This window comes from Mauremys mutica, chromosome 15, assembly GCF_020497125.1.
Source record: "Mauremys mutica isolate MM-2020 ecotype Southern chromosome 15, ASM2049712v1, whole genome shotgun sequence".
NCBI classification, from domain to species: Eukaryota; Metazoa; Chordata; order Testudines; family Geoemydidae; genus Mauremys; species Mauremys mutica.
The window spans coordinates 20,423,700-20,451,185 of NC_059086.1; the positions used below are offsets into that span (position 1 = coordinate 20,423,700).

The window sequence follows — 27,486 nt, forward strand, 5'->3', positions numbered from 1 at the left end:
TGCTGCTATTGCCAGGCATTTTGTGAATACTCCTGGGGTATAAACAGGCTGGATGGTCGTACCCAGTATCGGTAGCTGTTGTGTCCCACTGGAAACTGGAGATATTTTCTGTGGGCTGAATGAATCACTGTGTGAAACAAGCATCCTGAAGGCTGAGGTGGTAGAGACTCTCTGTCCTCTATGCCCTAGTGTGGGGGACACATGGACATGCAGGGCCCAGGCATGGACACTACTGGTCAAAAGATTCCAACCTCATGCATGCGAGATGCATGTGCACCATACTGGATCCAACTGGACAAAATATCTAGACGAACCCCACTTCCTGCAAAGGACAATAGAACCTTGATTTTACAAACACCAGCCTTGGGACTGACCAGTTTCATGAACCCCTTTTCCTGACCAGGAAAAAAATCCTCACATAACAAAAGTGATGTCAATAAAGACTAAGTCAACATCCCTTCACCATTCTGATGCCTTCAGTGCACTGGAAATTGCTCTGCAGTGGCGTGAAGGACTGGAAGAAAGCAATGTAGTGCCCTACATCACAGCTCCACAGGGTCTGGTCTAAGCCCCAACCTGTAATCAGTCCTGTGGAGTGACCCTTTAGTGTGCTGGGCCCCCAGCATCCACACACTTCCACAGGGGTAGGACCGTGGACTCCATAACTGAAACTGGGCCTTTGGGTACCAGTGATCCCTGTGGTTCCCTACTGCAAGTCCAGACTTTTGTGGGAGGCTTGTACAGAGCCCCTTCAGGACGCAATGCTCCCAGTAAGCATTTACAATGTCACCAGGCAGCCTTTTCAAAAGAAGGTAATCTAGTAGTCACCTGGCCTACAGAATCTGACAGTCCTTAGAGGAAGCAAAGATCAGGACAGAGTTCAGCCTGGCCAATATCAGGGCTCTACCCCAAAAAGCTCCTGTAAGATCCATTTTGGCCCTGTCTCTGTCCCTTTGTGTTTGGTTCCACATGTGTGGTGTGTGTGTGCTGTAGGTATGTGAGCTCAGCTTTTAACATGGCCACCGACCACTTTCCCCCTTTGTTCTCCTGCTCGGAGCCCTTGCTCAGCTTCCCTGCAGAGAGGTGGGGGGAAATCTCCTTCCTCTTGCCAGTTGGACACTCGCTAGGTGGAAATATCTTGGCCATTGGGGTTTCCATTTTCTCTTTAGCTCTTTCATTCACACATGTAGACTTTATTCAGTTTATTATTGACTCTGATTTCCAACCAGGCTGCTGAATCAACACCTCATCCCTTCTCTTTACACTCAGCAAGGCAGTGTAAAGCCCAAGGGGAAACTGAGATGCACATAGGTATCATAAAAATATTACCAAAATTCCCACATTTGTCACACCACACTCATGCACCAGACTGACTCTTTTTGAGATGTTCAATTTTAGGAACTTTTCAATCCTCGATTAGTTTATAAGAACCGCCAAACTGGGTCAGACCAAAGGTCCATCTAGCCCAATATCCTGTTTTCTGACAGTAGCCAATGCCAGATGCCCCAGAGGGAATGAACAGAACAGGTAATCATCAAGGGATCCATCCCCCATTCCCAGCTTCTGGCAAACAGGCTAGGGACACCATCCCTGCCCATCCTGGCTAATAGTTCTTTTTTGAACCCTGCTATAGTCTTCACCTTCACAACATCCTCTGGCAAAGAGTTCCACAGGTTGACTGTGCATTGTGTGAAGAAATACTTCCTTTTGTTTTAAACCTGCTGCCTATCAATTTCATTTGGTGGCCTCTTGTTCTTGTGTTATGAGTAAATAACACTTCCTTATTTACTTTCTCCACACCAGTCATGATTTTACAGATCTCCATCCCCTTAGCTGTCTCTTTTCCAAGCTGAAAAGTCCCAGTCTTACTAATCTCTCCTCATACAGAAGCTGTTCCATGCCCCTCATTTTTGTTGCCCTTTTCCAATATATCTTTTTTGAGATGGTGCGACCACATCTGCATGCAGTGTTCAAGATATGAGTATACCATAGATTTATATAGAGGCAATATGATACTTTCTGTTTTATTATCTATCCCTTTCTTAATGATTTCCAAAATTCCATTCCCTTTTTTGACTGCTGCTATACGTTGAGCAGATGTTTTCAGAGAACTATCCGTAATGACACCAAGATCTCTTTCTAGAGTGGAAACAGCAAATTTAGACCTCATCATTTTATACGTAGACATAGTAGGGACTGTTTTCCAATGTGCATTACTTTGCGTTCATCATCATTGAATTTAATCTGCCGTTTTGTTGCCCAATCACCCAGTTTTGAGAGATCCTTGTGTAGCTCTTCGCAGTCTGCCTGGGACTTAACTCTCTGGAGTAGTTTTGTATCATCTGCAAATTTTGCCACGGCACTGTTTACCCCTTTTTCCAGACCATTGATGAATATGTTGAATACAACTGGTCCCAGTACAGACCCCTGGGGGCCACCACTATTTACCTCTCTCCATTCTGAGGATGGACCAATTATTCCTACCCTTTGTTTCCTTTCTTTTAACCAGTTACCAAGCCAGGAGAGAACCTTCCCTCTCACCCCAGGCCAGCCCACTGGCCGGCTCTGACCATGCTAAAGAGCCGAGCCAAGATCACCAAGGACCTTCTGGCCAGGACTAAGGGCACCCCCCTGACCCAGCTTCGCACCCCCCCCCACTCCACTGTGCTTTGGCTCCCTCCGCATCGGCTCCTCCCAGGTTCCCAGGGCGCCCGCCCCATTCCCGCCACACGGCATCTGCGCGAGACCCCCCACAGCTACTGCGCCGCCGCCGCCTCCGCCCCGCCCGCTTAGCCCAGCCCGGCCCCACCCCGCAGGGCGGGGCCCAGCGGGGGAAAGGCAGCCATTGGCTGAGGAGATTTGTTCACGTGATCGGCACCAGCGACACTCTCTCTCCCCCTTTTCCGGTTCCGGGTCAATGACCGCGGCCCTCGCAGGTGAGGGGCTGTTGGCGCCGCTGGTAGGAAGCTTCGGTGCGGGGGGGTGATGGGAGCTGGGCACGTTCCCCCCCCATCTCCCCCGGGCAGGGCGGTTGGGGCCGGCGGGGGGTGATGGGAGCTGGGCACGTTCCCCCCCATCTCCCCCGGGCAGGGCGGGTGGGGGCCGGGGGGGGTGATGGGAGCTGGGCACGTTCCCCCCCATCTCCCCCGGGCAGGGCGGGTGGGGGCCGGGGGGGTGATGGGAGTTGGGCACGTTCCCCCCCATCTCCCCCGGGCAGGGCGGGTGGGGGCTGGGGGGGTGATGGGGGGCTGGGCACGTTCCCTGCCATCTCCCCCGGGCAGGGCGGTTGGGGCCGGGGGGGGATGATGGGAGCTGGGCACGTTCCCCCCCCCCCCCATCTCCCCCGGGCAGGGCGGGTGGGGGCCGGGGGGGTGATGGCAGCTGGGCACGTCGTCCCCCCCCATCTCCCCCGGGCAGGGCGGGTGTGGGAAGGGGGGTGATGGGAGCTGGGCATGTTCCCCACTCCCCCCACCAATCTCCAGGCAGGGCGGTTGGGGCCGGGGAGTTGATGGGAGCTGGGCACGTTCCTCCCCATCTCCCCCGGGCAGGGGGGGTGATGGTAGCTGGGTATGTTGCCTCCTCCCCCGGGTGGGGGCCGGGGTGTGTGTGACGGTAGCTGGGCACATTCCCACCTCCACTGCCCCCGTGTAGCGGGTGGGGGCCAGGGTCGATGGTAGCTGGGTGTGTTCCCCTGCCCCTCCCTTGCAGGGTGGGCAGGCTCTGGGGGTAATGGTACCTGGATATGTGCCCCCCCCCCTTGGTGTGGGGCGAGCAGAGGATGGGGCTATCGGTAGCTGGGTATAATTATATAAATTGGGTTCTCAACCTTTTTCTGAGACTGTGTGGGCCCCCCCCCCACTATAAAAACTCCACTGCTCACCTGTGTCACAGCTGCTTTTCTGTATATAAAAACCAGGCTGGCATCAGGGGGTAGCAAGAAGGACAGTTTCCCAGGATCCCAAACCAATTGCTGAGGCTTTGGCTTCAGCTTTCTGGGCCCCAGTGAGTATAATGTTTGCACTGCTTGGTGGACCTACTGAAACTTGCTCATAGCCCCCCAGGGAGCCTCAGACCCCCTGGTTGAGAACTGGTGATATAAATAAAAGAATAAAGTAAGCTGAGTGAGTTCGGGCCACTGTGTGATGTGAATGGGGAGAAGGCTGAAAGTAATCTAGGTATGAGGTGGGATTTGATAGCAGCCTTCAACTACCTGAAGGGGGGTTCCAAAGAGGATGGAGCTCGGCTGTTCTCAGTGGTGGCAGATGACAGAACAAGAAGTAATGGTCTCAAATTGCAGTGAGGGAGGTGTAGGCTGGATATTAGGAAAAGCTATTTCACTAGGAGGGTGGTGAAGCACTGGAATTGGTTACCTAGGGAGGTGGTGGAATTTCCATCCTTAGAGGTTTTTAAGGCTCATCTTGACAAAGCCCTGGCTGGGATGATTTATCAGGGGGTTGGACTAGATGACCTCCTAAGGTCTCTTCCAACCCTAATCTTCTATGATTCTATGTTCCTAAAATGTAAATGAATGTTTTGCTTCAGTTTTCAGTAAGAATTGTACCATGGAACATGTTCAGGAATGTGCCTGGGAGACTGTCCTGGAAAGCAGTTACCCCTGGAAAAAAATTGGGTGTTGTGGGAGCTAATCAACTGAACATAACCTCACAGTGTGATGTTATGGCCAAAAGAGCTATTGCATCCCAGGACTATATAGACGGGATTCTCAAGTAGGAGTAGAGAAGTTTTTACGTCTGCGTTTGGTACTGGTGTGACCATTGCTATAATCCTGTTTCTGGGTCTGCTGCCCACAATTGAAGGATGTTGATAAATCGACGAGGGGTCAGAGAAGTGCCAAGAGAACAATTGAAGGATTAGAAAATATGCCTTATAGTGATAGGCTCAAGGAGCACAATTGATTTAGAGTAACAAGGGGAAGGTTAAGGGGTGACTTGATCACAGTCTGTAAGTGCTTACATGGGGAATGAATATTTAATACTGGGCTCTTCAGTCTAGCAGACAAAGGTATAACATCCAGTGGCTGGAAGTTGAAGCTAGATGCATTGAGACTAGAAATAAGGCTTAATTTTTTTAGTGAGTAATTAGCCAATGGAACAATTTATCAAGGGTTGTGGATCTCCATCACTGACAGTTATTAAATCAAGAGTGGCTGTTTTTCTAAAAGATCTGCTCTTGGAATTATTTTGGGGAAGTTCTCTGGCCTTTTTTATATTGGATGTCAGATTACATGGTCACAGTGGTCCTTTCTGTTGGAATTTATGAATTAATAAAGATACTGAATAACTGGTCCCAAGACCAATCTTTGAGGAACTCCACTAATAACCTTTCAGTCCATCTTTCAGCACAAGTCGTTGTCTTCTCCCCTTAAGTCAGTTCCTTATCTACCTTACAGTGCTTTAACTGATCTTCCCTAATTTAACCAATAATTTCCCCTGTGGTACTGTATCATATGCTTTACTGAAGCCCAGGTATATTAAATCTACTGAACTTCTCTTATCTGAAAAATTGCTTATTCTCTAGGAATTTAATTATTATTTACTTCACAGTTCAAAGCCTTGCATTCTATTGAGGTCAGACTAACAGGTCTGTAATTGCTGAGGTGATTTTTTTTCCCTTTCTCAAGTATAGGCACAATGTTAGCTGTTCTCTAGTGATATGGTTCAACGCCTACATATGTATATTTATTAACAATTCTTGCTACCAGATTAACTAGCTCATATGCCAGTTCTTACAGTATTCTGGGAGGGAAACTATCCAGTCCCACTGATTTGAGAGCATTAAGTTCTTTAAGTTTTTGTTCCACCTCAGATGTGATAATTAGCATTTCTAGACACTCATTTCCATCAGCTATGCTGCCTTCATGCACATGTTCCATGTTATCCTCCTCACTGAAAACCCAGGCAAGTATACATTTAGTTTTTGGGCCACATCTAGATTCTTCTTCCCTCTGCACTGCACAGTGGCCCAACCTCATCCTTTCCTTATTTTCTTTTTATTTATATAACTAAGAAACCACTACTTATTTAGTTTAATTTCTTTGGCAGGAGCTAATTCAGCTTGACTTTCAGTAAGCCTCACTTTATTCCTGTGTTTTCTGACCTCCATGATGTAGCTTTCTTTGCTTTATCAATCCCTTTTTCCATTCCCTAAAAGTTCTCTGCTTACTCCTAGTAACCTTTTTAAGGTAACTTTATCCTGCTGGCTCTGGAGTCTTTGCCTAAAAATTTTTTTCCCTTGTGGAAAAAAAGGTATAGGTGACTTGAAAAATTCCAAGCCTCCTTCACATTTAAGTCCTTGAACGCCTCAGTCCAGTTGACTTCTTTAACTAATTCCCTTAATTGCTCAAAAGTCTGCCCTTTTGAAATAAAAAATCATAGCTGATGACCTGGTTTTAATGACCTTTCCATTTAATTTTAACTCAATCAACTCGTGGTCACTTCTTTAACGTTATTTCTTACAACCAGTTCTTCTATGATGTCCTCATTACTTACCAAAAACATGTATAAAATTGCATCACCTCTTGTTGGTTCAGAGATGATTTGATGAAGAAAACTGTTGTCATCACATCCAGCAATAAGTGGGCCTAACCAGTGGATTTTATTCTGTAATCTACAGTAGAACCTCAAAGATATGAACACCAGAGTTACGGACTTACCGAACATCCTGTGGAACCAGAAGTAATCAGTCAGGCAACAGCGGAGACAAAGAGGAAAAAAATAAACACACACTGTTCTGCCTTGGGGTTTAGCCCTGGGGCTCAGGGCTTCGGCTGGTTGAGTGGGGTGGCTCAGGGCTTCTGCCTCATGAGAACACTGAGGTGCAGAACTGTGGGGACGGGGAGCACTGGAGCTCGGGGCTTTAGCTACAAGATGAGTGCTGGTTTCATCCCCAGTGTTTCCCCTGTAACTAAAGCCCCAAGCCCCGGCGTCCCCCATGCTGAAACCGGGAGCAGAGCTATAGGGCTGAAGCCCCCAGCCCTAGCGCTCCCCCCAGGTCTAAGGCCCTGAGCCCTGGTGCTCCCCCAGGGCAGAAGCCCGGAGCCATGACACACACCCCCCCCCCCCCCCCCGGCCTGGAGCACTGACTCCACCTCCACTGTGGCTGAAGTCCGTAACATCTTGTTCAGAGTTACGGAACATTTCAGAGGAAGACCAAGGACAGAGTAGGCATGTTAATCAATGAGGTGGGAAAATCAATAACAGAAAATGTGGAAATGGCAGAAGTGCTAAATAACTTTTTTGTTTGTTGTTGCCAAAATGTTTAGTAGTAATTGGACATCTAACTTAATGAATGCCAGTGAAAATGAGGTAAGATCAGAGGCTAAAATAAGGGAAGACCCAGCTAAAAATTACTTAGACAAGTTAGATGTCTTCAAGTCACCAGGGCCTAATGAAATGCATCTAGAATACTCAAGGAGCTGACTGAGGAGATATCTGAGCCTTTGGTGATTATCTTTGAAAAGTCATGAAAGACTGGAGAGATTCCAGAGGCGTGGAAGAGGGCAAATATAGTGCCAAACCAATAAAAGGGGACTAAGGACAACCCACGGAATTGCAGACCAGTCAACTTAACTTCAGTAAGATAGTGGATAGTGGAGCAAATAATTAATTGATTTGAAGACACCTAGAAGCTAGTAAGGTGATAAGTTAACAGCATGGATTTGTAAAGAACAAATTGTGTCAAGCCAACCTAAAAGCTTTCTTTGAGAGGGTAACACGCCTTGTGCATGGGGTGAGGAGAGCGGTGATACATCTTGACTTTAGTAAGGCTTTTGATACTCTCTCGCATGACCTTCTCATAAACAAACTAGGGAATTACAACCTAGATGAAGCTACTGTAAGGTGGTTGCACAGTTGGTTGGAAAACCATTCCCAGAGAGTAATTATCAGTGGTTCACAGTCAAGCTGGAAGGGCATAATGAGTGGGGACCCGCAGGGATCACTTCTGGGTCCAGTTCTGTTCAGTATCTTCATCAGTGATTTAGATAATGGCATAGAGAGTACACTTATAAAGTTTGTGGACGATACCAAGGCTGGGAGGGGTTGCAAGTGCTTTGGAGGATAGGAATAAAATTTTAAATGATCTGGACAAACTGAAGAAATGGTTTGAAGTAAATAGGATGGAATTTAGTAAGGACAAATGTAAAGTACTCCACCTAGGAAGGAACAATCAGTTGCACACACACAAAATGGGAAATGACTGCTTAGGAAGGAATACTGCGGAGAGGAATCTGGGGGCTCATAGTGGACCATAAGCTAAATATGAGTGAACGGTATAACACTGTTGCAAAACAAGAAAATGTTATTCTAGGATGTATTAGCAGGATTGTTGTAAGCAAGACACGAGAAGTAATTCTTCTGCTCTACTCTGCACAGATTAGGCCTCAGCTGGAGTAGTGTGTCCAGTTCTGGGTGCAACATTTCAGGAAAGATGTGGACACATGGAGAAAGTCCAGAGAAGAGCAACAAAATTTATTAAAGTTCTAGAAAACATGACCTATGAGGGAAGAATGAAAAAATGGGATTTGTTTAGTCTGGAGAAGAGAAGACTGAGAGGGGACATAACAGTTTTCAAGTACATAAAAGGTTGTTACAAAGAGGAAGGAGAAAAATTGTTCTCATTAAGCTCTGAGGTTAGGAAAAGAAGCAATGGGTTTAAATTGCAGCAAGGGCAGTTTAGGTTGGACATTAGTAGAGCCCTACGCAGATAGGAAATTTATATCCAGAAGCGACTCTCACGTTCCCGGACAGGAGTCCCTTCCGTGCAGTGGTGCGTGTTTCCTGACCGGGAGCACTTGCACACACATAGCGTGACCTGAGACAGCTGCCGGTGAGCCTGGGGCCCATCCCAGTGGGCGGGGCTGGGGCAGTACAGCCACAATGGAGGAGCTGCCTGGAGCCCAACCTGCTGCTTCTGCCACCACCCCCAGTCCCTGGTCGAGCCCTGCAGCTCCACAGATACCTGTTTTATAGCCACGTCCACAGATATAAATTTTGTATCCACGCAGGGCTCTAGACCAGTGTTTCTCAAATGCTGCCACCGTGGCCGCAGGCAGCTGCCAGGAGCTTTTCTTGCGGCCATAGCATCCTGTGGGGGAGTGGCCACAAGGAGGGGTTGGGCCCTTACCCCCATCTTGAGCCACAAATGCTGGATGAGCAGACAGCCAGTGTGAGTTCCTCACCTTTCCAGGGGTGGTGGGGCTCAGGCTTCCAGCTTCGGGCTCTAGGTTTTGGCTGCCAGGGCTGAGTAAGTCTGCTGTGAAAAGTGATATTTGTATGTTTGTTAATGTCACTTTTCACTGTCTCCCAGCTAGCTAACAAGTCTGCTGCTGTGAAAAGTGATATTAACAAACATACAAAGCAGACTTACTAGGTAGCAAGTCTTAAAAAAAAACAAAAAACCAAACGCACCCAAAAAAGCGAAGGAAACAACCAAAAAAAAGACAAGAATGTGCAAAGCACACCCTATTTGGGTTTCTACTCTCTAAAGAATAGAGACAAGTGTGTGGTGGTGTTGAATCTGCAAAAAAAAAAAACCCAAAAACCCTACATAAATAAATCACAATGATTTGGACATGGACATGTGCATATTTATTTGTTTTTCCTAAAGATAATTATTTTAGGGAAAACTGTCAAAGCAGCCACCAGCAAGAGTTGGTGGCCGCACTCTGAGGCCACCAAAACTGTGTTGTGAGAACCCCTGCAAGACATTAGGAAAAACTTCCTGTCAGTGTGGTTAAGCGCTGGAATAAATTGCCGAGGGAGGTTGTGGAATCTCCATCGTTGGGGATTTTTAAGAGCAGGTTAGACAAACACCTGTCAGGGATGGTCTAAATCAATGGTTCTCAACCTATTTACCATTGTGGGCCACATGCAGCCCATAATGCGTTATGTGAGCCACATCCAATACTACCTGTATGGCCCTGAGGATGTCACATGGGTTGCAGCTGTGTGCTGACTGGGCCGGAAGTGGCCTGCGGGCTGCAGGTTGAGAACCACGGGTCTAGGTAGTAGAAATCATAGAATATCAGGGTTGGAAGGGACCTCAGGAGGTATCTAGTCCTACCCCCTGCTCAAAGTAGGACCAATCCCCAGACAGATTTTTGCCAGAGATCCCTAAATGGCCCCCTCAAGGATTGAGCTCACAACCCTGGGTTTAGCAGGCCAATGCTCAAAGCTAGAGTCCTCCCTTTCAGTCCTACGGTTCTATGAAATTTGAGTGTGATTGTATGATGGGGTTGCTTATGATAGGGTAGGGGACAGGGCTCAGCAGCCCTGGTGCTCTCTTCTGATTTGTGTCATGTTCTTAAAAGCTTGTGCATCAGGGCTTCGGCCAGCTGCCTGCTGGGGCAAGGAAGGGATTTTGTTTTCTTCAAAGTATACTGGGCTTTTTTTTGGCCTCCTTCCTTTGATGCCTCAGGCATGGCTCTAGGTGGAGAGGGGATATTGGGTGAGGATGGCACTGAACACACTCTCAAGTGCTTGGCTGGCTGCTTCTTGCTCACAGGCTTGGGGTCTCACTGGTTGCCATATGTGGGGTGGAGGAGGAATTTTCTCCCAGGTCAGAGTGGCAGGAACCTTGGGGTTTTTTCATCTTCCTCTGCAGCATGTGGGTGCTTGTCACACCCAGATAATCCTGGCAAGCATCTCACATAATCATTTCCCTGCCATTGTGGGGGACTCTCAGTCCCTCCTGTTCTCTGCCTGTGGCACGTAATAGTCTAGTCTCCTGTGGGCTGCAATGCTTAGGTTTAATTTCGGTTGTTGGGTTTTGTGGTGTTGGTGGCCTGTGACACACAGGAGGTCAGACTAGATCATCTGGTGGTCCCTTCTGATCTTAAGCTCTATGGGTGCTGCTGCCCCCCTCCCACCAGTGTGGTGGGGGATGCACGGTGCTGATGTCTGGGCACCATCTCCCTGAGTGCTGTGGGGAGGGGCATAGGAGGTTGCCAGTGTGTGGGTGCTGCCCCCCCATGTGGGGCAGGGAATGGGGGGGGTGCTGGTGTCTGGGCGCTGCCCCCCGGTGTAGAATGAGATGGGTGCTGCTGGTGTTTAGGTAAAAGCTACTCAGCTTTAACTTTTGCCCATCCTGTGCCCTTTCCATGCAGGAGCTTGTCAACTTCTTCAAAGAGAAGATCAGCAAGACGTGATGTAGCCGCTGCCGCTCTTGGATTGGGAATATTCCTTCAGTAGGTCCATTAGCAGTGAGGAAAGCCTTCTGCCCTTAACCCTCAAGCTAGCGATGGCAAACCTGGAGCTGACAGAGCCGGGCTCCTGGGGGGGTTCCCTAGTAAGCTTGGGGTAGAAGCAGCAGCAAAGACTGCTCAGCCAAAGGAGCTCTTGGCTAGCCTGACTCTCCTCAGGTCTTGGCTGTGATACTGAGAGTGAATGTGTGGGCCGGGGCCCGTAGCAGAGACCTTTCCCTGCAAAGTGGGAAGAACTCCTAGCCCAGGTTGGGGGCAGCCCAGCTCCTGTTCTGTGCTGGGGTCAGTGAGGTGATTCTAATGAACCTGTGCTGAGGACAGAGCTGCTCCTGCACACAGCGTGTGTCCCCTTGAGGTAGCGACCTCCATTCCCCCACACTGAGAGACCCCGGCCTTCGCTCTGTTCGTTGTAGCCCTGTGGTGTCACTGACCTGCCGTGTTCTCTTTGTTTAGGCTCCTCTTCCCTCAGCTCATGGGCTGTGCTGAGTGAGCACGCGGCTGCTGCTCCCAAGTCTCCACGCTGCTGTTCTGTGAGTATCGCCCTCCTCCAGCTTGTGACCTCTCTGAGGTGTCTCTTGAGATTAGCCTCCTTCGGCGGGGCACTGAGTGTCTCTGCGGAAGGGCTGGGTAACTGTTCCGGGGGGGAATTTGTGGGCAGGGAAAGGCCCGAGCGTGAGGTGTGAAGTGGACTGGAAGGGAGCTAATGGGGCTCTTCAGTCCCTTGACACCAGCCAAGGGCTCTTGGGGCTTGTCCTGATGTGAGCGCAGCCCGTGTCTGCAGGGTGTCTTTGGGATGCTCATGATGCAAGCACCTGTCTGGCTTGGCCATCCTTCCTTTGAAGGCTGGGAGCCCTGGGGTCAATTCCTGCCCCATCACAAACATCCTGTGTGATTCTGGGCAAGTCACTTCGTCTCTCTGGGCCTCAATTCCCATCTGTGCAATGGGGGTAATAGTCCTGCCCTGCCTCACTGACACGTGCTCAGATGCCACGGTGATTTTGCGCGGGCAGGGGACGGACAGAGAGGTATCCTGGCTGAGTAGGTGTTCCTGCTGCCCCGCTCACTCCCTCTTGTGGTGTATTTCCTTTGGATTAGCTTCCCTGTGCCAAGATGTTTTTCTCCTTTCATTTCCCACCTGTCTCTCTAATCTCTATGCATTGTCTCGCACCAGTAACCTCACTACTGTAATATCCTTCCAGCCTAACTGGCCAGCCTCGAAGCCAAGAGGCTGTTTTTCACCTGCTCAGGTAGAGACCAAATAGACCCCTCGCTGCAGTTATTGCCAGAAGCTGGGACTGGACGACGGGGGATGGATCGCTCCATAATTCTGTTCTGTTCATTCTCTCTGAAACGCTGGCACTGGCCACTCTTGGAAGACAGGATACTGGGCTAGATGGACCATTGGTCTGACCCAGTCTGGTTATTCTTATGTACAGCCCACTTCTCCAGGATGCTCCGACTCTCCTATTCACGGCCCTTGCTTGATGCTCTCCTCTGTACCCTTCTGCCTAAGACTTTGTGTTCTTGGAGTCTCTCCGGGTGGGTGCCATGTAGCAGATTTTTCCTTTTGATTACGATCTCTTACAGCCTCTCCTTCCTGGTCCTGGAATGAGGAGAGCAGCACGATGCTTTTCTACCCTAGAATACTTAGCCTGGTCTACGCTCCAAACTTACATTGGTATAACTGTCTTGCTCTGGAGTGTGGAAAATCCACACTCCTGAGTGATGCAGTTATACTGACCAACCTTCTGGTGTAGACAGCACTATATCGATGGGAGGGCTTCTCCTGTCAACGTAACTACTGCCTCTCGGGGGGAGAAGCTCTCCCATCGGTGTAGGTAGTATCTTCACAAGCCCTTAATGTCTTGAACCCTGTGACTGGCTCCCTGGGGCTGAGGCTTGGGGGAGTGTTTGATTGCAGCCATTGGCGATGGCTGTGGCATCCACTGCAGCACTCTGCAACCATGTTCCTGGCTTAACCCGTAACGCTCAGTCACCGAGCTTGCTGGTGCCTGTGTGCAGAGTGGAGTCTGCGTTTCTCTCCTCGGCTGTGCGCACACATCCTAGAGGGCACCCCAGTCTCTGGGAGTGCTGAGAGGTTGTTGGTTTTACTCAGTTCTGTATTCCCTCCCTTTGACAGCTTGCAGACCGCAGGATGTGGCACGAAGCCCGGAAACATGAGCGCAAGCTCCGTGGGATGATGGTCGATTATAAGAAACGAGCTGAGCGTCGGAGGGAATACTATGAAAAAATAGTGAGTGTCCCTGCACAGTCCTGGCCCCGCCCCCGCCATCCTGATCTGTGGCCCTTGCTGTTGGGTTGGGTAGCACTCCTGTTGTTTTCTCTTCCCATGTCTGGCTTTATGCAGCTTTATATATTGCTGCTCAGTTGCAAAGCATGCACAGGAAGCGTCCAAGGTGTGTCTCTGCTACTGCTGGGACCTTCGGCCCTTCCTCATTTCTGTGACTTTACTCTTGTGTTAAGTTTTTGCCTTTAATGGTGGTTAGGGCTGGACAGTTAGTGCCAACTCTGTGTGTCTCAGGCTAGAGACACCTCTGTGCTGTGGGGTTTTGCTGTAGATCAGGTGGCTACAAACCACATTATAGTGTCTCGCAGGGAAAAATTAAACGGTTGAGTCTCTGAAAGTATCGGCTTTCCCTGTGCAGAGTGCGAGCCTGCACTCTGAGCTCCGGCAATATTCATTGTGCCTCCCTCCAAAGCCGAGGAAGGAGAAATGGAATGAGGCCTTCTGGCAGCCACTCCTATTGCTTTGGAGGCTCAGTCCCCCTCTTCCTAAGTGAATTGATACATGTTGAATCCCATACCAACGTCTGACTTCCTGAGCAACCTCTGCTGTTCCAAGGAGAGGGATGCAGAGTTGTGATGCTGACTTGGGGGCAGTGTGGTTATCATGGTTTGTTGGCCTGCTGTGCTCTTGTGAGGCATTATGTGGAACTGAATTCTTGCAGGTTCAGTTTCCTTTCTGGAAGAACAGCAGGATTACAGGAAACACACCACATGAAGGAGTGCCTGATCTGCAGCACGACTCTTTGGCCTGCTTCCCTGGGATGTGTTCCTCTCTAAAATGCAGTCCTGCTCTGAGCCATGGTTAATGCCATAGCAAGTCTGCTCAGTTTCCATGTAAAATGTTTTTTTTCCCTAGCTGCCAGCATCACAGAATTCACCTGGGATCTGTGAGCAAACCTCGATTCTTTTGTTGCACAGCAACACCAGTAACAAAGGTTCTGCAGGCCAAGCCGGGTCCGCTGTACCGCTTGTGCAGTCCCATAGCCTTTCTTGAATGTGCTCAAGTGCAACTGCCTGCTGCATAGGAAGCAAACTGGGTGACACATACGAAGGGATTGAATCCAGCTCCTTCCATCTCAGCTGTGCTGGCTCTGCAGGGCTAAGAGCAGTGACAATTGTTGTCACTAAAGGCATCAGGCTTGCCCCTGATAAGCACGTGAAGCAGGTTCGAGTAAGCAGGGGCTGCTTCTGTTGTCGCTCTTCAGTGTAGCTCGGCACTTTAGCTGCTGCTGCCTGAGATCCCCAGGATGTGTTTAACACCCCCCTGCACATGGTATTGTCAGACTCTCTGCTCTGAAGGGATTTCACTTGTAGCTTTAATGAATCCTCAAACCCCTTACAATGGCTTTGGACTCAGCCATCAGCATCTTCATAACTTGGCGCCTTGCTCAAACTGACCAGATCCCGTAAAATGCCAGCTTTATACATCTCGGTGTTTGTGCTTCTTCCAGAAAAAGGACCCAGCTCAGTTCCTCCAAGTGCATGGCCGGGCGTGTAAGGTCCACTTGGATTCTGCCGTTGCTCTTGCAGCTGAAAGTCCTGTCAACATGTGAGTAGCTTGAGCGGGCCCTGCCTGCTAGCTCTGCACTGACAGGCCGGGAGCGTAGTGAAGCAGATGGGGATTGTGGCTGGAAGGCCCTCGAAGGGGCACCATCAACTTGTTCTCCCTTCGGTGTGGCTGTTGTATTACTAGTGGGATCCCCTAAGGTGACCGAGTGAAGGAGAAGAGGGGGAAGGGCTGGAGTGTTCCTGTTTGTCTGCTTTTGTGCGTGGTCCATGATGCTGGGTCCCTTCTGTGGTCAGTCCCTTCCCCTCATGTTCACGCAGCACTTAGAAATCTCTTTAAAAGGTGGGAAGAAGCGGCTGTAAATCCCCCAGAATTGGTGGGAGGCTTGGGGCCCGTTGCACCTGAAGCTCCTTTGCTGTCTGCACTTCAGGCTGACTGTCCCTTGAGCATGCTGCCTGCCAGCACGACTACGCAAAGATCAGGGTTGGCTTGGCAGGAGCGTGCCATCCTGTGAGTACAGTTCTGTACCCTAGGGAGTGACACACACACCACACACACAAAACCCCTCAGGGCATATGATCAGCACAGGGATCTTGGGTCCAATCCCCAGGAACAGTGGAGCCTGTGGAAATGGCTAGTTCTCCCCGTAATAAGTCAAGGTACATGAGTAGGCCCCTACCAAATTCACAGCTGTGAAAAATGCGTCACAGACTGTGAAAGCTGGTCTCCCCTGTGACATCTGGCCTTTTGTGTACTTTTACCCTATATTATACAGATTTCACAGGGGAGACCAAAGTGGGGGCCTGAACCAAAATGTGGATTGGGCGGTGGCGGGGGCGGGAGGTTTGCAAGGTTATTCTAAGGGGGTGGCAATATCATGACCCTTCTGCGCTGCCTTCAGAGCTGGATGGAAAGAAGCAGCGGCTGCTGGCCAGGCGCCCAGCTCTGAAGGCAGCACCGCCAGCAGCAGCGCAGAAGTAAGGGTGGCAATGGGTGGCTGGAGAGTGGCAGCTGCTGGCTGAGGGCCCAGCTCTGAAGGCAGCAGCTCAGAAGTAAGGGTAGCAATACCACGCCATACCATTCTCACTTCTGCGCTGCTTCTGGCAGTGATGCAGCCTTCAGAGCTGGGGTCCGGGCCAGCAGCTGCCACTTTCCGGCTGCCCAGTTCTGAAGCCGCAGCAGCGCAGAAGTGAGGGTGGCAATACCACACCCCCCCTACAATAACCTTGCAACGCCCCCACTGCCCTCTTTTGGGTCAGGACCCCTACAGTTACAGCATCGGGAAATTTCAGATTTAAATATCTGAAATCATGACATTTATGATTTTTAAAATCCTATGACCATGAAATGGACCGTGAATTTGGTAGGGCCCTGGCAAGGCCTTAGCCAAACCTCTCTGCGGAGCTGGGGTCCTGCTGCAGGTTTGTGTTGGGGATGGGAGACCACAGGGAACCGTTCTCCCTGGCACAGGCTGACTGTGGGACAGTGGTTTATGGGGAGACTGTCCAGGCTCAGACCCTCCCTCCTCAGGGCTCCTTCTGACTCTTTATCCTCCCTGAGGCAAGTTGGCCTCTTCAAACTGAGGCAAGTTCAAAGATGTTGCCCATTCCCCACCCCAGGAGTGGGGCAAGTGCTGCATCCTGCTGGATAGAGGCACCTCCGAAACCATGCCCTGCCTGGTGTTTACCTTTAGAAGAAGCAGGAACGTCGAGTCAGCTCTTCCCCACGCTTGCGGGGCGCTCACTGACGGGTGGGCAGTCAGCTGGATTGGCTGCGTGCTTTGCTCTTCACTGGAGGGATGGGCATGTCACATCTTTCTGCCAGCTGCCAAATCTGAGTGAAATACCTGGGAATAAAGAGTTCTAAGGTGTCTGGCTCCGCCTCCTTCCCCTCCAGGAGTGCTCAGTTTTCACTAGTGTTTTCCAGCAGATTGAGTATGCTCTGTGGACAATTCCTAATGTTAATAATGAGCAGAGGCCCCTCCCCTGCACCTTATTTTAAAGGACCCCCCAAGCCCCAGGATTTTCCTTTGGCAGCACCTCTGAGGAGATACCCGTTACACGTAACAAGTTCTTCCCCACTAGGGGGGTGAGTAAAGGACGAAAGTCCAAGTGCCCCAGTGTTTTTATGCTGGACTATTTCCCCCTGCTGAGGTGAAGAACAAGACTCTCAAAGGGAGGGCGCTAAGGCTCAGGGTAACAGGTGGCTGCTTGTATTAATTTAGGTGGACTAAATTGGTCAAAAAGTCAAAGGTGATCACGTGACCTGGTCACAGTGTTAAACAAGGTTCAGGGTTTGGTATGCAGAGACCCCAGCCTGCTTAGTGCCATGGCAAACATACAGTTAAAAATCCCTGAAGCCTTTTATTACAGAAGAAGTAGAAACAACTGAAGCATTTGAAATGTAAAGTATTGAGGCTTTTATTGCAACAGCATCCCTAGTTCCCTTTCCCTTTAGCTGGAGACCATTTTGAGAAGGGGAAAAAACCCTTGTGGGATAGTCTATTAGATGAAATCAAATATAACTCTTCTCTTTGGGGAAAAGAGAAAAGACGGGCTGGAGCTGCTGTTGTTAAGGTCTAATCCTGTTTCCTAGAAGACAAGACAAATACTGTTAGAAAAACGCAGGCACACCACATCATCCTATCAGCCCCTTTAAGACCTGGCAAACTTGTACCAGCATCAGGCTGTTTAGGGCCTTGCCTTTAGTTGCCTATCTGATCACAGGCTTACAGCGGTGTTTGCAAAATACACCTCTACCCCGATATAATGCGTCCCAGTATAACACGAATCCGGATATAACCCGGTAAAGCAGCGCTCCAGGGGGGCGGGGCTGCGCGCTCCGGCGGATCAAAGCAAGTTCGATATAACGCGGTTTCACCTATAACGCGGTAAGATTTTTTGGCTCCTGAGGACAGCGTTATATCGGGGTAGAGGTGTATACAGTCTTCGCCTGCTAAGCCAGACTCTTATTAAACAGAAGGCACAGGGAGAGGGATAGGACAGAGAAGGACAAGGGTGCACAAGGAGGTGCGGGACAACAATCTCATATCCCAGATAGTTTTTGGGATTTAGCTGGTGGAGGTGGTGCTGTCATCCGGGTACCTCTCTTTGACCTGGTCTGGGATTAGAATTCTCTTGGGCTTAGAATGCCCCAGGCTCAGCGGTGGTATGGTGGATACCAGTGTTTCAGGAGATGGTGGGGGTAGCAGCCATCACTCCTTCTCCTTGATTTTGTCACCCAGCATTGTTCTTGTCGTCCCCCCCCCCCCCCCCCCCCCCCCCCCCCCCCCCCAAAAAAGTCATTCCTTTTGAGGACCCCAAGACGGAATGATGGAGGGAGTAGCACACCCCTTCGTTGTCTTGTTCATCAGCTAGGCTTCGTTTTTGACACACCAGTGTGGGGTTATTGATTTCCGGTCCCACACATTTTTGTTTACCTGACGTGATGTCCATCTCACATACATGAGTTCTATCAGGAGGCCTTTCCATTTAGACTCCTTTCGTTTTTCTGTCTCCCTTTGGCAGCTTTTCCCACTGACAGTTATTGTGCTAGATTATTGTGACAATTGATGAAGTTTTATCCACTTTCTCACAGTTAGGCTTATCCCTGGGGTAGGCCGACTAGACACCGATTGTCACTGCGCTCTGGCTAAGAGCGTGTCTGTACCATGCAGCAGAGCCAGCCCACAGACGTCACGGGATTGAACTGCATTGGGTCTAGACTGACTTCCCCAGCACCTCTGGCTTCCTCTTCATAGCAGCTTCTCTCGCCGGCAGGTCTGTCATTGGTAGCCAGTTGAGGTGCTAAATGACCTTGGTTTGTCTGTTGCTCTCTTGCCTGCAGGATGCCCTGGCAAGGGGATACGAACAACATGATCGACCGGTTTGACGTGCGAGCTCACCTGGACTACATTCCCATGTACACCCCACCACTGCTCAACCCAATGTAAGCCATGTCCATGCAGTACTGCTTGGGAGCTCTTCTCCGGAAGCCCCCAACCTCCTCTTTTCTAGCAGGGCATAGAATGCTGGGTGATCAGTGCAGGCCAGTGGGATTTGGGAGCATTCTGTGTTGTTGCTGTTGGTATCCCTTAGGGCATAGGGTTGGTAAATGTAACCTGACCCCTGGCTTTTCAGGCTGTCCAACACTGGTGGTGATGGGGAGCTGCAGTGGGTTCTCCAAGCACGGATCTGCTTCACATGGCTCTTGAAGGACCCTGTGGCACTGGGATTCCATGGTTCTGATCGGTTCTGGGTTAAGTGTGCTTGGCTTCCAAGTAAAACAACTGTCTCCTCCTTCGTCCCCCATCTACCATCTCAGACCCGGGCTCTGAGTCCTGCCAGGGTCTCTTTTCACATGTCATTGCTATAATGTTCCCTCAAACAAATAAGGGGCCCAGGGCAGCTCCATGGGCTTGCCCAGGTATGGCTGGTGGGAACAAAGCAAGCAGGACTGCTGTGGTTGAAGAAAGGATCGGATTCAGCTCCCTTAGCTCTGTTGGCTCTGCCGCACTAAGGAAAGCCAAAATCATTGATGGCGGGAGGCCCTAAAGCCAGCTGGGACTGGTTCACACATGGAGCAGAGCTAAGTAGAAAGCTCCATTTACAGAGTCCATTTTGGAACAGAACTTCACTAAATGGGGTTTTTCCCTTGAACAACTGATCTCTGGTACTTGCAGCTCTGACCCCGGCATTAAAGGGGGCTGGGATCTACCTTAGTTTAAAAATTTGATAAGAATTGCCAAGGCAGATGAGTCTGGAGTCTGCCAGATGAAAGGAGCAGGCTCTGTCCCTGCACAACTCTGCCCATGTGGCCCCCTGCTTCCCATCCTGGTATAGAGAGAGCTGCATTGGATGGACTGGGCTGGAGGTGGATTTATTTGGGAAATGGCCAGTAGACTTCTAGATGGGTTCCCTTCCTGCCCATCCCTCCATCTGCCGCTCCTCCCATCCAGATTCCAGACTTTGCAAAGTCTGTACCGAGGCCTGCAGAAACAGCTTCAATAACTAAATTTCACCAGCCAGCTCTCCCCTCTCAGAGCCTGTCTTCACTGAACTTAATGTTTCTAAGCGAAGTCAGCTGTAAGTGGGGACGACCCTGCGTGTCTCCCAAGCACCCCAGATTTCCCAGAACTCCAGGCTTGTTGTCCCCCGTGAAACTTTAGGTCACTGGGTTTCAGGGGAGGGAGAGTTGCACCAGGTTTCTAAAGGAGAGCTGGCTTCAGCCTTGCATATGGAGACTCCCATGTAACCGTGCAGCCTCCTGCTGAGCTCTGTTAATAGCCCAGGGAAGTCATTGATGCACGGGGACAGCCACCAAGGGGTTAATGTTGCACTGTTTGAAAAATGGAGTTAGCAGAATGCCACCGCAATTGCTGTAGGGTCCAATTTCCATAAGTGCTTTGCTGAGATGTGACGTGGGAGCCTGAATCTCACAGGAAGTGACTTATGGAAATGGGCCGTGGGCTGCTAAGTCACTGAGGTGCTTTTGAGCCAGTCACCTTTAGTTCTGTCCTGTCTGCCCAGTTGTCTCCTGGTGCCAGTGTGTGTTCTTCCTTCTCAGCTCTCCTGAGCAGGAGTCGGACGAGAGGAAGTGTAACTACGAGCGCTACAGGGGTCTGGTGCAGAACGACTTCGCTGGCAGTAAGTGTCTGTTGGAGACCACTGTCCACTGGGGCACGGAGACATCTCTGGGGGCGATGCTGTGAAGAGAAGCTGGCTCTGGTGAGAGGTATCAGCTGGCAACAGCAGGGCATGGTTCCTGACACCGCTCTGTGAACTTCTGCTCTGCTGTGCTCTGCCAGGAGCCCCTCTGGAAGGGAGGGAGGGACCCTCCCTCCCTCTCCCTCATGGCCCGTTCGGCTCTTGGGTTCTCTGCCAAGAATAACACTGAGGGGGCAGTTAGTGCACATTTGGTAACTTGCACATGTCACCCAGCCCTTCACCTTGGAGTCCGCAAGCAGTCGTCAGCTGGTAACAGGTTTCAGCCGCTCCTGGGCCAGGCTGCATTCCAACCAATGACTTCTAGGATTCAGGATCAGCAATCCATCCCCGTTCCCCTACGCTCTCCCGGCTCTCGAGGCAGGGATCCTGCTCTGCCCATGTGGTTTGATGATGAATACAGGAGAGGCTCCCTCTTACCTGTGTCACCTCGAATGAGCCCCGATGCTCAGCTGTAATCAAGGCCTGTTGGCATCGGTGTTTGCCCTCAAGCTGGCATGTAACTCCCTTGTCTGTCTGTCTGTCTGTCTGTCTGAAGTCTCGGAGGAGCAGTGTCTCTATCAGATCTATATTGATGAGCTCTATGGGGGACTCCAGAAGCCCAATGAGGATGAGAAAAAGAAGTGAGTATGGGGGAAAAGAGGCTCGGTGCTGGTCCCCAGTGGCGTGCGTGCTGAGCTGCCCCTCTAGGCATGCTTTGGAGGCGACAGAAGTGAATGTATTTGTGCCCCAAGTTGGATCAGAATGAACAGTCACTGCCCTCTGAGCCCCATCTCCCCGGGCCTGGGGGGCATCAGTCCTTCCTTCCTGCCCTGCCTCGGAATTAGGCTTTCCAGGGAGTGTGGCAGAGGCTGATACCCGATGCTGCAGAGGAAGTCCTCCCCTCCTCTTCCTGAATAATAAAGCTGCTGGACGGGAGTAGCACCGGGGACAATTCCTTCCGGACCCTGCGGTGCTCAGCTCGTCCCGAAGCCTGAGACTGGGTTATTTCTGCCTCGGTGCCAGACTGCATGCGTAGCACCACCAACGTGGTGGCTGCTGGCCAAAGCCCTGCGGGAGGGCCCTGCCCAGCGATTGGGAGAGCTGGAATGTGAAAAAAGGCAGCCCTTTTCCCCTGGGCCTCCTCGCCTGGTGCCTCAGCACTGCTTCAGGGGAGGGCAGGGTGATTCGCTTATGTGTCTGAGGTGGGGGGAGGCCTTTGGTGCCCAGGGCTCTTTCTGTAGTGGTTCTCCGTTAACTATGCTTTGGGTTTTCAAACGTAACCGGGGCAACGGGGGGGTCAACAGAGCAGCCCTTTGAGAGCAGGTGAGGCTGGTGCTGCAAGACTCCAGGGACCTCGGGTGGCTGCCCTGTGCCCTTGCCCTGGCAGCACATGTTCACAGCCAGTGTTTGTGCCCAGGCTCGCGGAGAAGAAGGCCTCGATTGGCTACACATATGAGGACAGCACCGTGGCTGAGCTCGAGAACTCCTTGGAGAAGCGGGGAGACGAGGAGGACTCTGAGGAGGACAGCAACACGGATGAGGACGAAGTCATTCCGGATATCGGTGTGTCTCGCTTGCCCCGGCAGTCCTGCCTCGGGATATCGCCCGTCCAGGCTGTGCTTGGGCAATCCCACCGCCCCTCCCCACACGCACAGACCGGCTTTCCCAGGCCTTGTGCTTACAAATTCATCCTTCAGGTGCCAACTCCCCAGTGTGGTGGGCACATGCCTGTTTTACGTGGTGCCTGGGTGTATCTCTAGGGGAGGGGTGTAGGGGAGCAGTGTGTTGCAGTGCAGTTGCTGTGGGAACATGGGGAACCCCAGCTAAGCCTTCCCAGTCGCCTCCTCCCTTCGTGCATCGGTGGTGCTTGCAGGGGCCTGGGGTGGCGGCTGGGGTTGTGTGTCCTGTGGCCCCCACGTTTCAAACCTCAGCTGCACTGTGGTGCAGCAGATACTCCAGCAACACCCCAGGTGGCCCCGGGGCAGCTGGAGAGCAGCCCAGCTCTGCTGTCTGCCCCGAGCGCTGGCGAGTCTGCAGGCACTCTGACACCAGTACTCTGCTTGCAGATGTGGAAGTTGATGTGGATGAGTTAAATCAGGAGCAGGTGGCTGACCTGAATAAACAGGCGACCACGTACGGGATGGCTGAGGGGGACTTCGTCAGGTAAGGCCCACGTGTGAGTCGGGGCCCAGAGCCGAGCTCCAGGCCGACCACCTCATCTCAGAAAACTTCAGGTGCTCTGGGGGGTTGGATTGCCGTAGTCACGTGCCACATAGGGGAGCTGTGGCTACTGCGGGCTGTGGGGGGCAGATGTACCCATTGTGGGTTGGTGTGGGGGCTCCCGTGGCAGCAGGCCCTTGGCAGCCCTGGCTTCTGTGAAGCTGCTGCTGCTGCCCCTCTGCCCACATGCACTGAGAAGGTTGCTTTGGGGCAGATGTGTGCGGCTGTCTGGATGCTGCAGGTATCGGCGAGAGGCTGGTGCAGCCTCAGGGCAGCCCCGTGTGTTTGGCTTGGCTGGCTGCCTGCTGCATCACCTACCATACATGTGAAGTGCCAGCCCTCGGTGGGGAGGAGTGTCCAGCTCTGGCATCAGCACTGCTCCCGTCGAGGGGCAAAGCCTCTGACCCAGTGGCAGGAGAGCCAGGGAGAGGTGCAGGGTTAAATGCAGCTCCTCTCTTCACTGATGCACCTGGGGGAGCAGTGGCTGCTTAGTTAATTTTAGTGTAAGACCCTTTGGGTGGCACCTGTCCTGCTTTCCAGGGGCAGTCCAGACGCTGCTGCTGCTGCTGCATGGGCCGCTCCAACTTGGAGCTTCCTCCCTTGTGCCAGTGGCACCCTGGTACCGATGGCGCTGTTCAGCTGTAGGCCCAGCTTAGCCCTTGACTCTTCCATTGACGGCCCAAGCGCTCTGGTAGCAGCCTCTGTGCTAGAGGCAGATGCTGGGGCTGCGTCAGGGTGGGGGCAGAGCAGAGGCTCTTGCTTGCCATCACTTGTTGTGGCAGTGAAGTCCCTTTGTCACCGCGCACCCATGCCCCCGCGCTGTGTACCTCCATCCAGGGGCTGGGCAGGGCAGGCTCTGCGAGCGCTGGGGACAGCCGCACTTAGCCAGCTCTCTTTCCTTTTCCGGAAGGATGCTGCGGAAGGACAAAGAGGAGGCAGAAGCCATTAAACACGCCAAAGCCCTCGAGGAGGAGAAAGCCATGTACTCGGTAAGGCGCAGCCCTGGGGAGGGCTGTCCCAGCCAGGCCTCTTCCCAACCCTGCTCTGATCTGTCTGTATTTCCCAAGCCTGGCAAAGCATGGGTCAGCGGTGCCCTCTGGAGACCTCCTGTGCTTTCCAGGTAGGCCCTGCTTCCCGAGGGTTAGCAGTGGGACGCAGAGGAGGTTTTAAAAGACCTGGCCATGTTAGCCAGGACTCCCCACAGCTGGCCTGCACCCTGGCTGGGGCAGCTCAGCCCAGAGGAGCTGGATGGGACAGACTCTCATTTCCCACCTCCTAGTACTGGGGTAGAGCAATGGAAGTGCTGAGCCCTGGGCTGGGAGTTCCCGGCAGGCTTTCCTCCGCCACTCAGTGCTGGGCCTTTTTCATCTAGGGCCGTCGCTCTCGCAGACAGAGGAGGGAGTTTAGAGAGAAGCGCTTAAAAGGAAGAAAAATCAGCCCTCCCAGGTAAGGCAGGGACAACGTAACGTCCCCCTGCAGCAAACTAGTCAGCCAGAGCGGGCTGGCGAGCAACAGGGTGCTGGGGCGGGGCCTCTGGCACTGGCTGTCCTGGGCGCAAGGGCTCTTGTTTCCCGTGTCTGGCCCCTGCTGCACTGTCAGGGCAGCTCCCCCGGCCCTGAACACTCCTCCCGGAATCGTGGTTATTTCAAACAACTGGCTCTGAAAAGGCTCCGTCCACATGGATTCTGCTAGTGCAAGCTCACCAAGGGGCCGGGCAGTGTGATGCTTTCTTTGGCCAGGGGTCTGTGTGTAAGGTAGGGACTCTCCTGCTCTCTCACGAATTTATAAGCCAGTGATGTGGTAAATTCACTAGCTCTGTCCCTTAAGGCCTCGGGGCGGCTGGCTTAGCTCCAGATGTTCCATGTGCTTCTGTCCCTGCCTCTCCTTGTCTGGACTCTTCTCTGAACCCCTTTAGGAGGGAGGCTGGTGTCACCGTTCCTTTGTGGGTCACAACTGAGAATACCAAATACAGGACAAACTGCTGAGAAATAGGGCAGACACACCCCAAAACTGGTGGTTATTCTCCTATAAGATGTACCAAACCAGCAACAAAAGGAAACTTCTGTTTCACCATTTCACCACACTGGCTAACAAGAAGTCAGAAAAGCAGTCTCCTTAGCCATTCCAGTCCTTGTATCACCACCAAAAACACTAGACTTAATGAGTGGTTATTTAAAACCAATTTAATCAAACAAAGGGTTCTTTACCCAATAATCACGCCGTTGCCAATCTTTTAATACCTAAAATCTAAAGGTTTATTTATAAAAAGGAAGGTGAGAGTTAAAATTGGTTAAAGGAATCAAATACATACAGTAATTGCAAAGTTCCTGGATCAGGCTTGTAGCAGTGATGGAATAAAGTGCTGGCTTGTGAAGTCTCTGGCTGCTTCCAAATCATTGAAAGGTCCTCGATCCCTTGATTAGAATGCTCCCATTAGTATAAGTTCATAGTCCAGAGGTCTGAGCAGGCCAGAGGCAAAATGGAGATGTTTCTAGGGCCTTTTATAGCTTCTGCCAAGTGAAGGGAAACCCATTGTTCTCATTGTGGAAAATTACAGGGAACAAGATGGTGTTTGGAGTCACATGGGCAAGTCACATGTCCGTGCATGCTTTGCTTAGTCATAGTAAAGGCTGTCACAGGAGGTGTCTTCCATTGTGAGTTAAAGCAGCAAAGAGTCCTGTGGCACCTTATAGACTAACAGATGTATTGGAGCATGAGCTTTCGTGTTTGAATACCCACTTTGTGGGATGCATGTCACCCACGACAGCTCATGCTCCAATACATCTGTCAGTCTCTAAGATGCCACAGGACTCTTAGGCTTTGGCTACACTTACACTTCAAAGCGCTGCCGCGGCCGCGCTTTGAAGCGCTAAGTGTAGTCAAAGCGCCAGCGCTGGGAGAAAGCTCTCCCAGCGCTGTCCATACTCCACCTCCCTGTGGGGAATAACGTACAGCGCTGGGAGCCACGCTCCCAGCGCTGGGGCTTTGACCACACTGGCGCTTTGCAGCGCCGCAATTTGCAGCGCTGGAGAGGGTGTGTTTTCACACCCTGCTGCGGCGCTGCAAATTTGTAAGTGTAGCCAAGCCCTTAGTCTGGATCTGTAAAAGCAGCAAACAGGGCTACCCCTCTGATTGTGAGTTAAGTGTTCTTTGATGGCCCATTCAACTTGAATAGTTCCTTCACAATGTCCTGGCTAAACACCTTGTGGGTGTTTCCACATGAGCAAACATTTGAAATACAGGGACATAGTTAATATTCATCACTTCAGATACAAAAATGATACATGCATAAAAATAGCATAATCCTACTCAGCAAATCATAACTTTTCTATTAACACCTTACTTTGACACACTTTGTATAAGATCTGTTGCAATTATATAACAGTGGTAGCAACAATGATGTACATGGTCATATTTTAATCAGACAACCAACGTCACACCTCTAACCCAAAATTGGTGCAGGGAGGGGTGTCCCAGACACTGCTGAATACATCATAGGAGCCTCCCATTCTTGGTTCTATATTACTATAGTTCCAATACTGGGTTGGAAGCTATCAGTGTCTAACAGAAATGGTTCATCAAAATCATATTTGGCTAAAACAGGCTTTTTCTTTGTAAAGTTCATTCTGGAAGTAACAATATTATTGAATTCCTTTACAAACCAAGGTAAAACTTGGTTAGACCAGTAGTGGATTGGATCTGCTCTTGAATGTCTCTCATGATTTTGCCATGAGCTAATGAAAATAGTTAATTTATCCATGCAAACTCTGGCAAATGTTTGGAACCCAGTTAACATCAAGTCAATGTAGATATTAATGTTCTCCGTAGTGTAGGAATCTTGGCATTTAGCCATGAAAGCAATAGGGTGATGTGTCTTCGTTTCCTTTTCATGCAGCACGTTAGATCTCTAATGCCTTCTCTGATGTGAAAAGTTTTAAGACTGGTGGTTACAGGCACTAGCTGTGACATATCAATATCACGAGGCCTTTTAACATAAAGTGTGTTGTCATGTAAAGAAACAATACACCTTAAAGGCTTCTAGCACATGGTGAGTTCTTATGTACCGCTCCCAACATGTTTACGGGTTTTTCCGAAAGATTGTGCACACTGTACATTTTTACAGTTTTGGGTATCAGCAGCAAACAAGGCACAAGAGTTAACATTAGCCATAATATTAACATCAAATCCGTCACATGTACACTTACAAGCGTTTTTGTCATGCCAGCCTCTGGCTCAATGCTGTTGAGGTTTTGGCGTTTTAGGGTTAACTTGTGGCTTCCATTAGCAAGATGAAGTTTTCCCCTTCCTCCCTGTCCTGAAGGGTCAAAATCTGAGCTCTTTTGTGTAACAGAATCCATTGGTTGACTAGATGTGTCCTCTTTGCTAACAGCTATGGTATGGGCAAGCCTTTCTCCTCCTCCCCCTCCCATCAGTCAGGTAATTTGCATCAACACATTTTCAGATTCTTAACCATTACCAATTCCAAGGCTGGACTCTGTCTTAAAGAGATACCATCCATTTTCACT

General features: G+C 50.8%; 1 protein-coding gene across 3 annotated transcripts in view; it reads left to right on the top strand.

Moving 5' to 3' along the window:
- The first annotated feature begins 2,877 nt into the window (after positions 1–2,877).
- LOC123350084 (CLK4 associating serine/arginine rich protein) overlaps positions 2,878–27,486 on the top strand; it is a 39,542-nt gene continuing 14,933 nt past the window's right edge. Inside the window, exons 1-12 of one of the 3 annotated variants that reach the window (XM_044988444.1) lie at positions 2,878–2,936; positions 11,126–11,206; positions 11,675–11,751; positions 13,362–13,475; positions 14,980–15,077; positions 18,882–18,983; positions 20,601–20,680; positions 21,297–21,381; positions 22,158–22,303; positions 22,807–22,903; positions 23,871–23,949; positions 24,333–24,406. In XM_044988444.1, the coding sequence (XP_044844379.1) occupies positions 13,377–13,475; positions 14,980–15,077; positions 18,882–18,983; positions 20,601–20,680; positions 21,297–21,381; positions 22,158–22,303; positions 22,807–22,903; positions 23,871–23,949; positions 24,333–24,406 (860 nt within the window). In that variant the 5' untranslated portion in view covers positions 2,878–2,936; positions 11,126–11,206; positions 11,675–11,751; positions 13,362–13,376. Of the gene's footprint in view, positions 2,960–11,125; positions 11,207–11,674; positions 11,752–13,361; positions 13,476–14,979; positions 15,078–18,881; positions 18,984–20,600; positions 20,681–21,296; positions 21,382–22,157; positions 22,304–22,806; positions 22,904–23,870; positions 23,950–24,332; positions 24,407–27,486 lie in introns of all 3 variants that reach the window. The other 2 variants (XR_006573708.1, XM_044988443.1) reach the window with 2 other exon arrangements.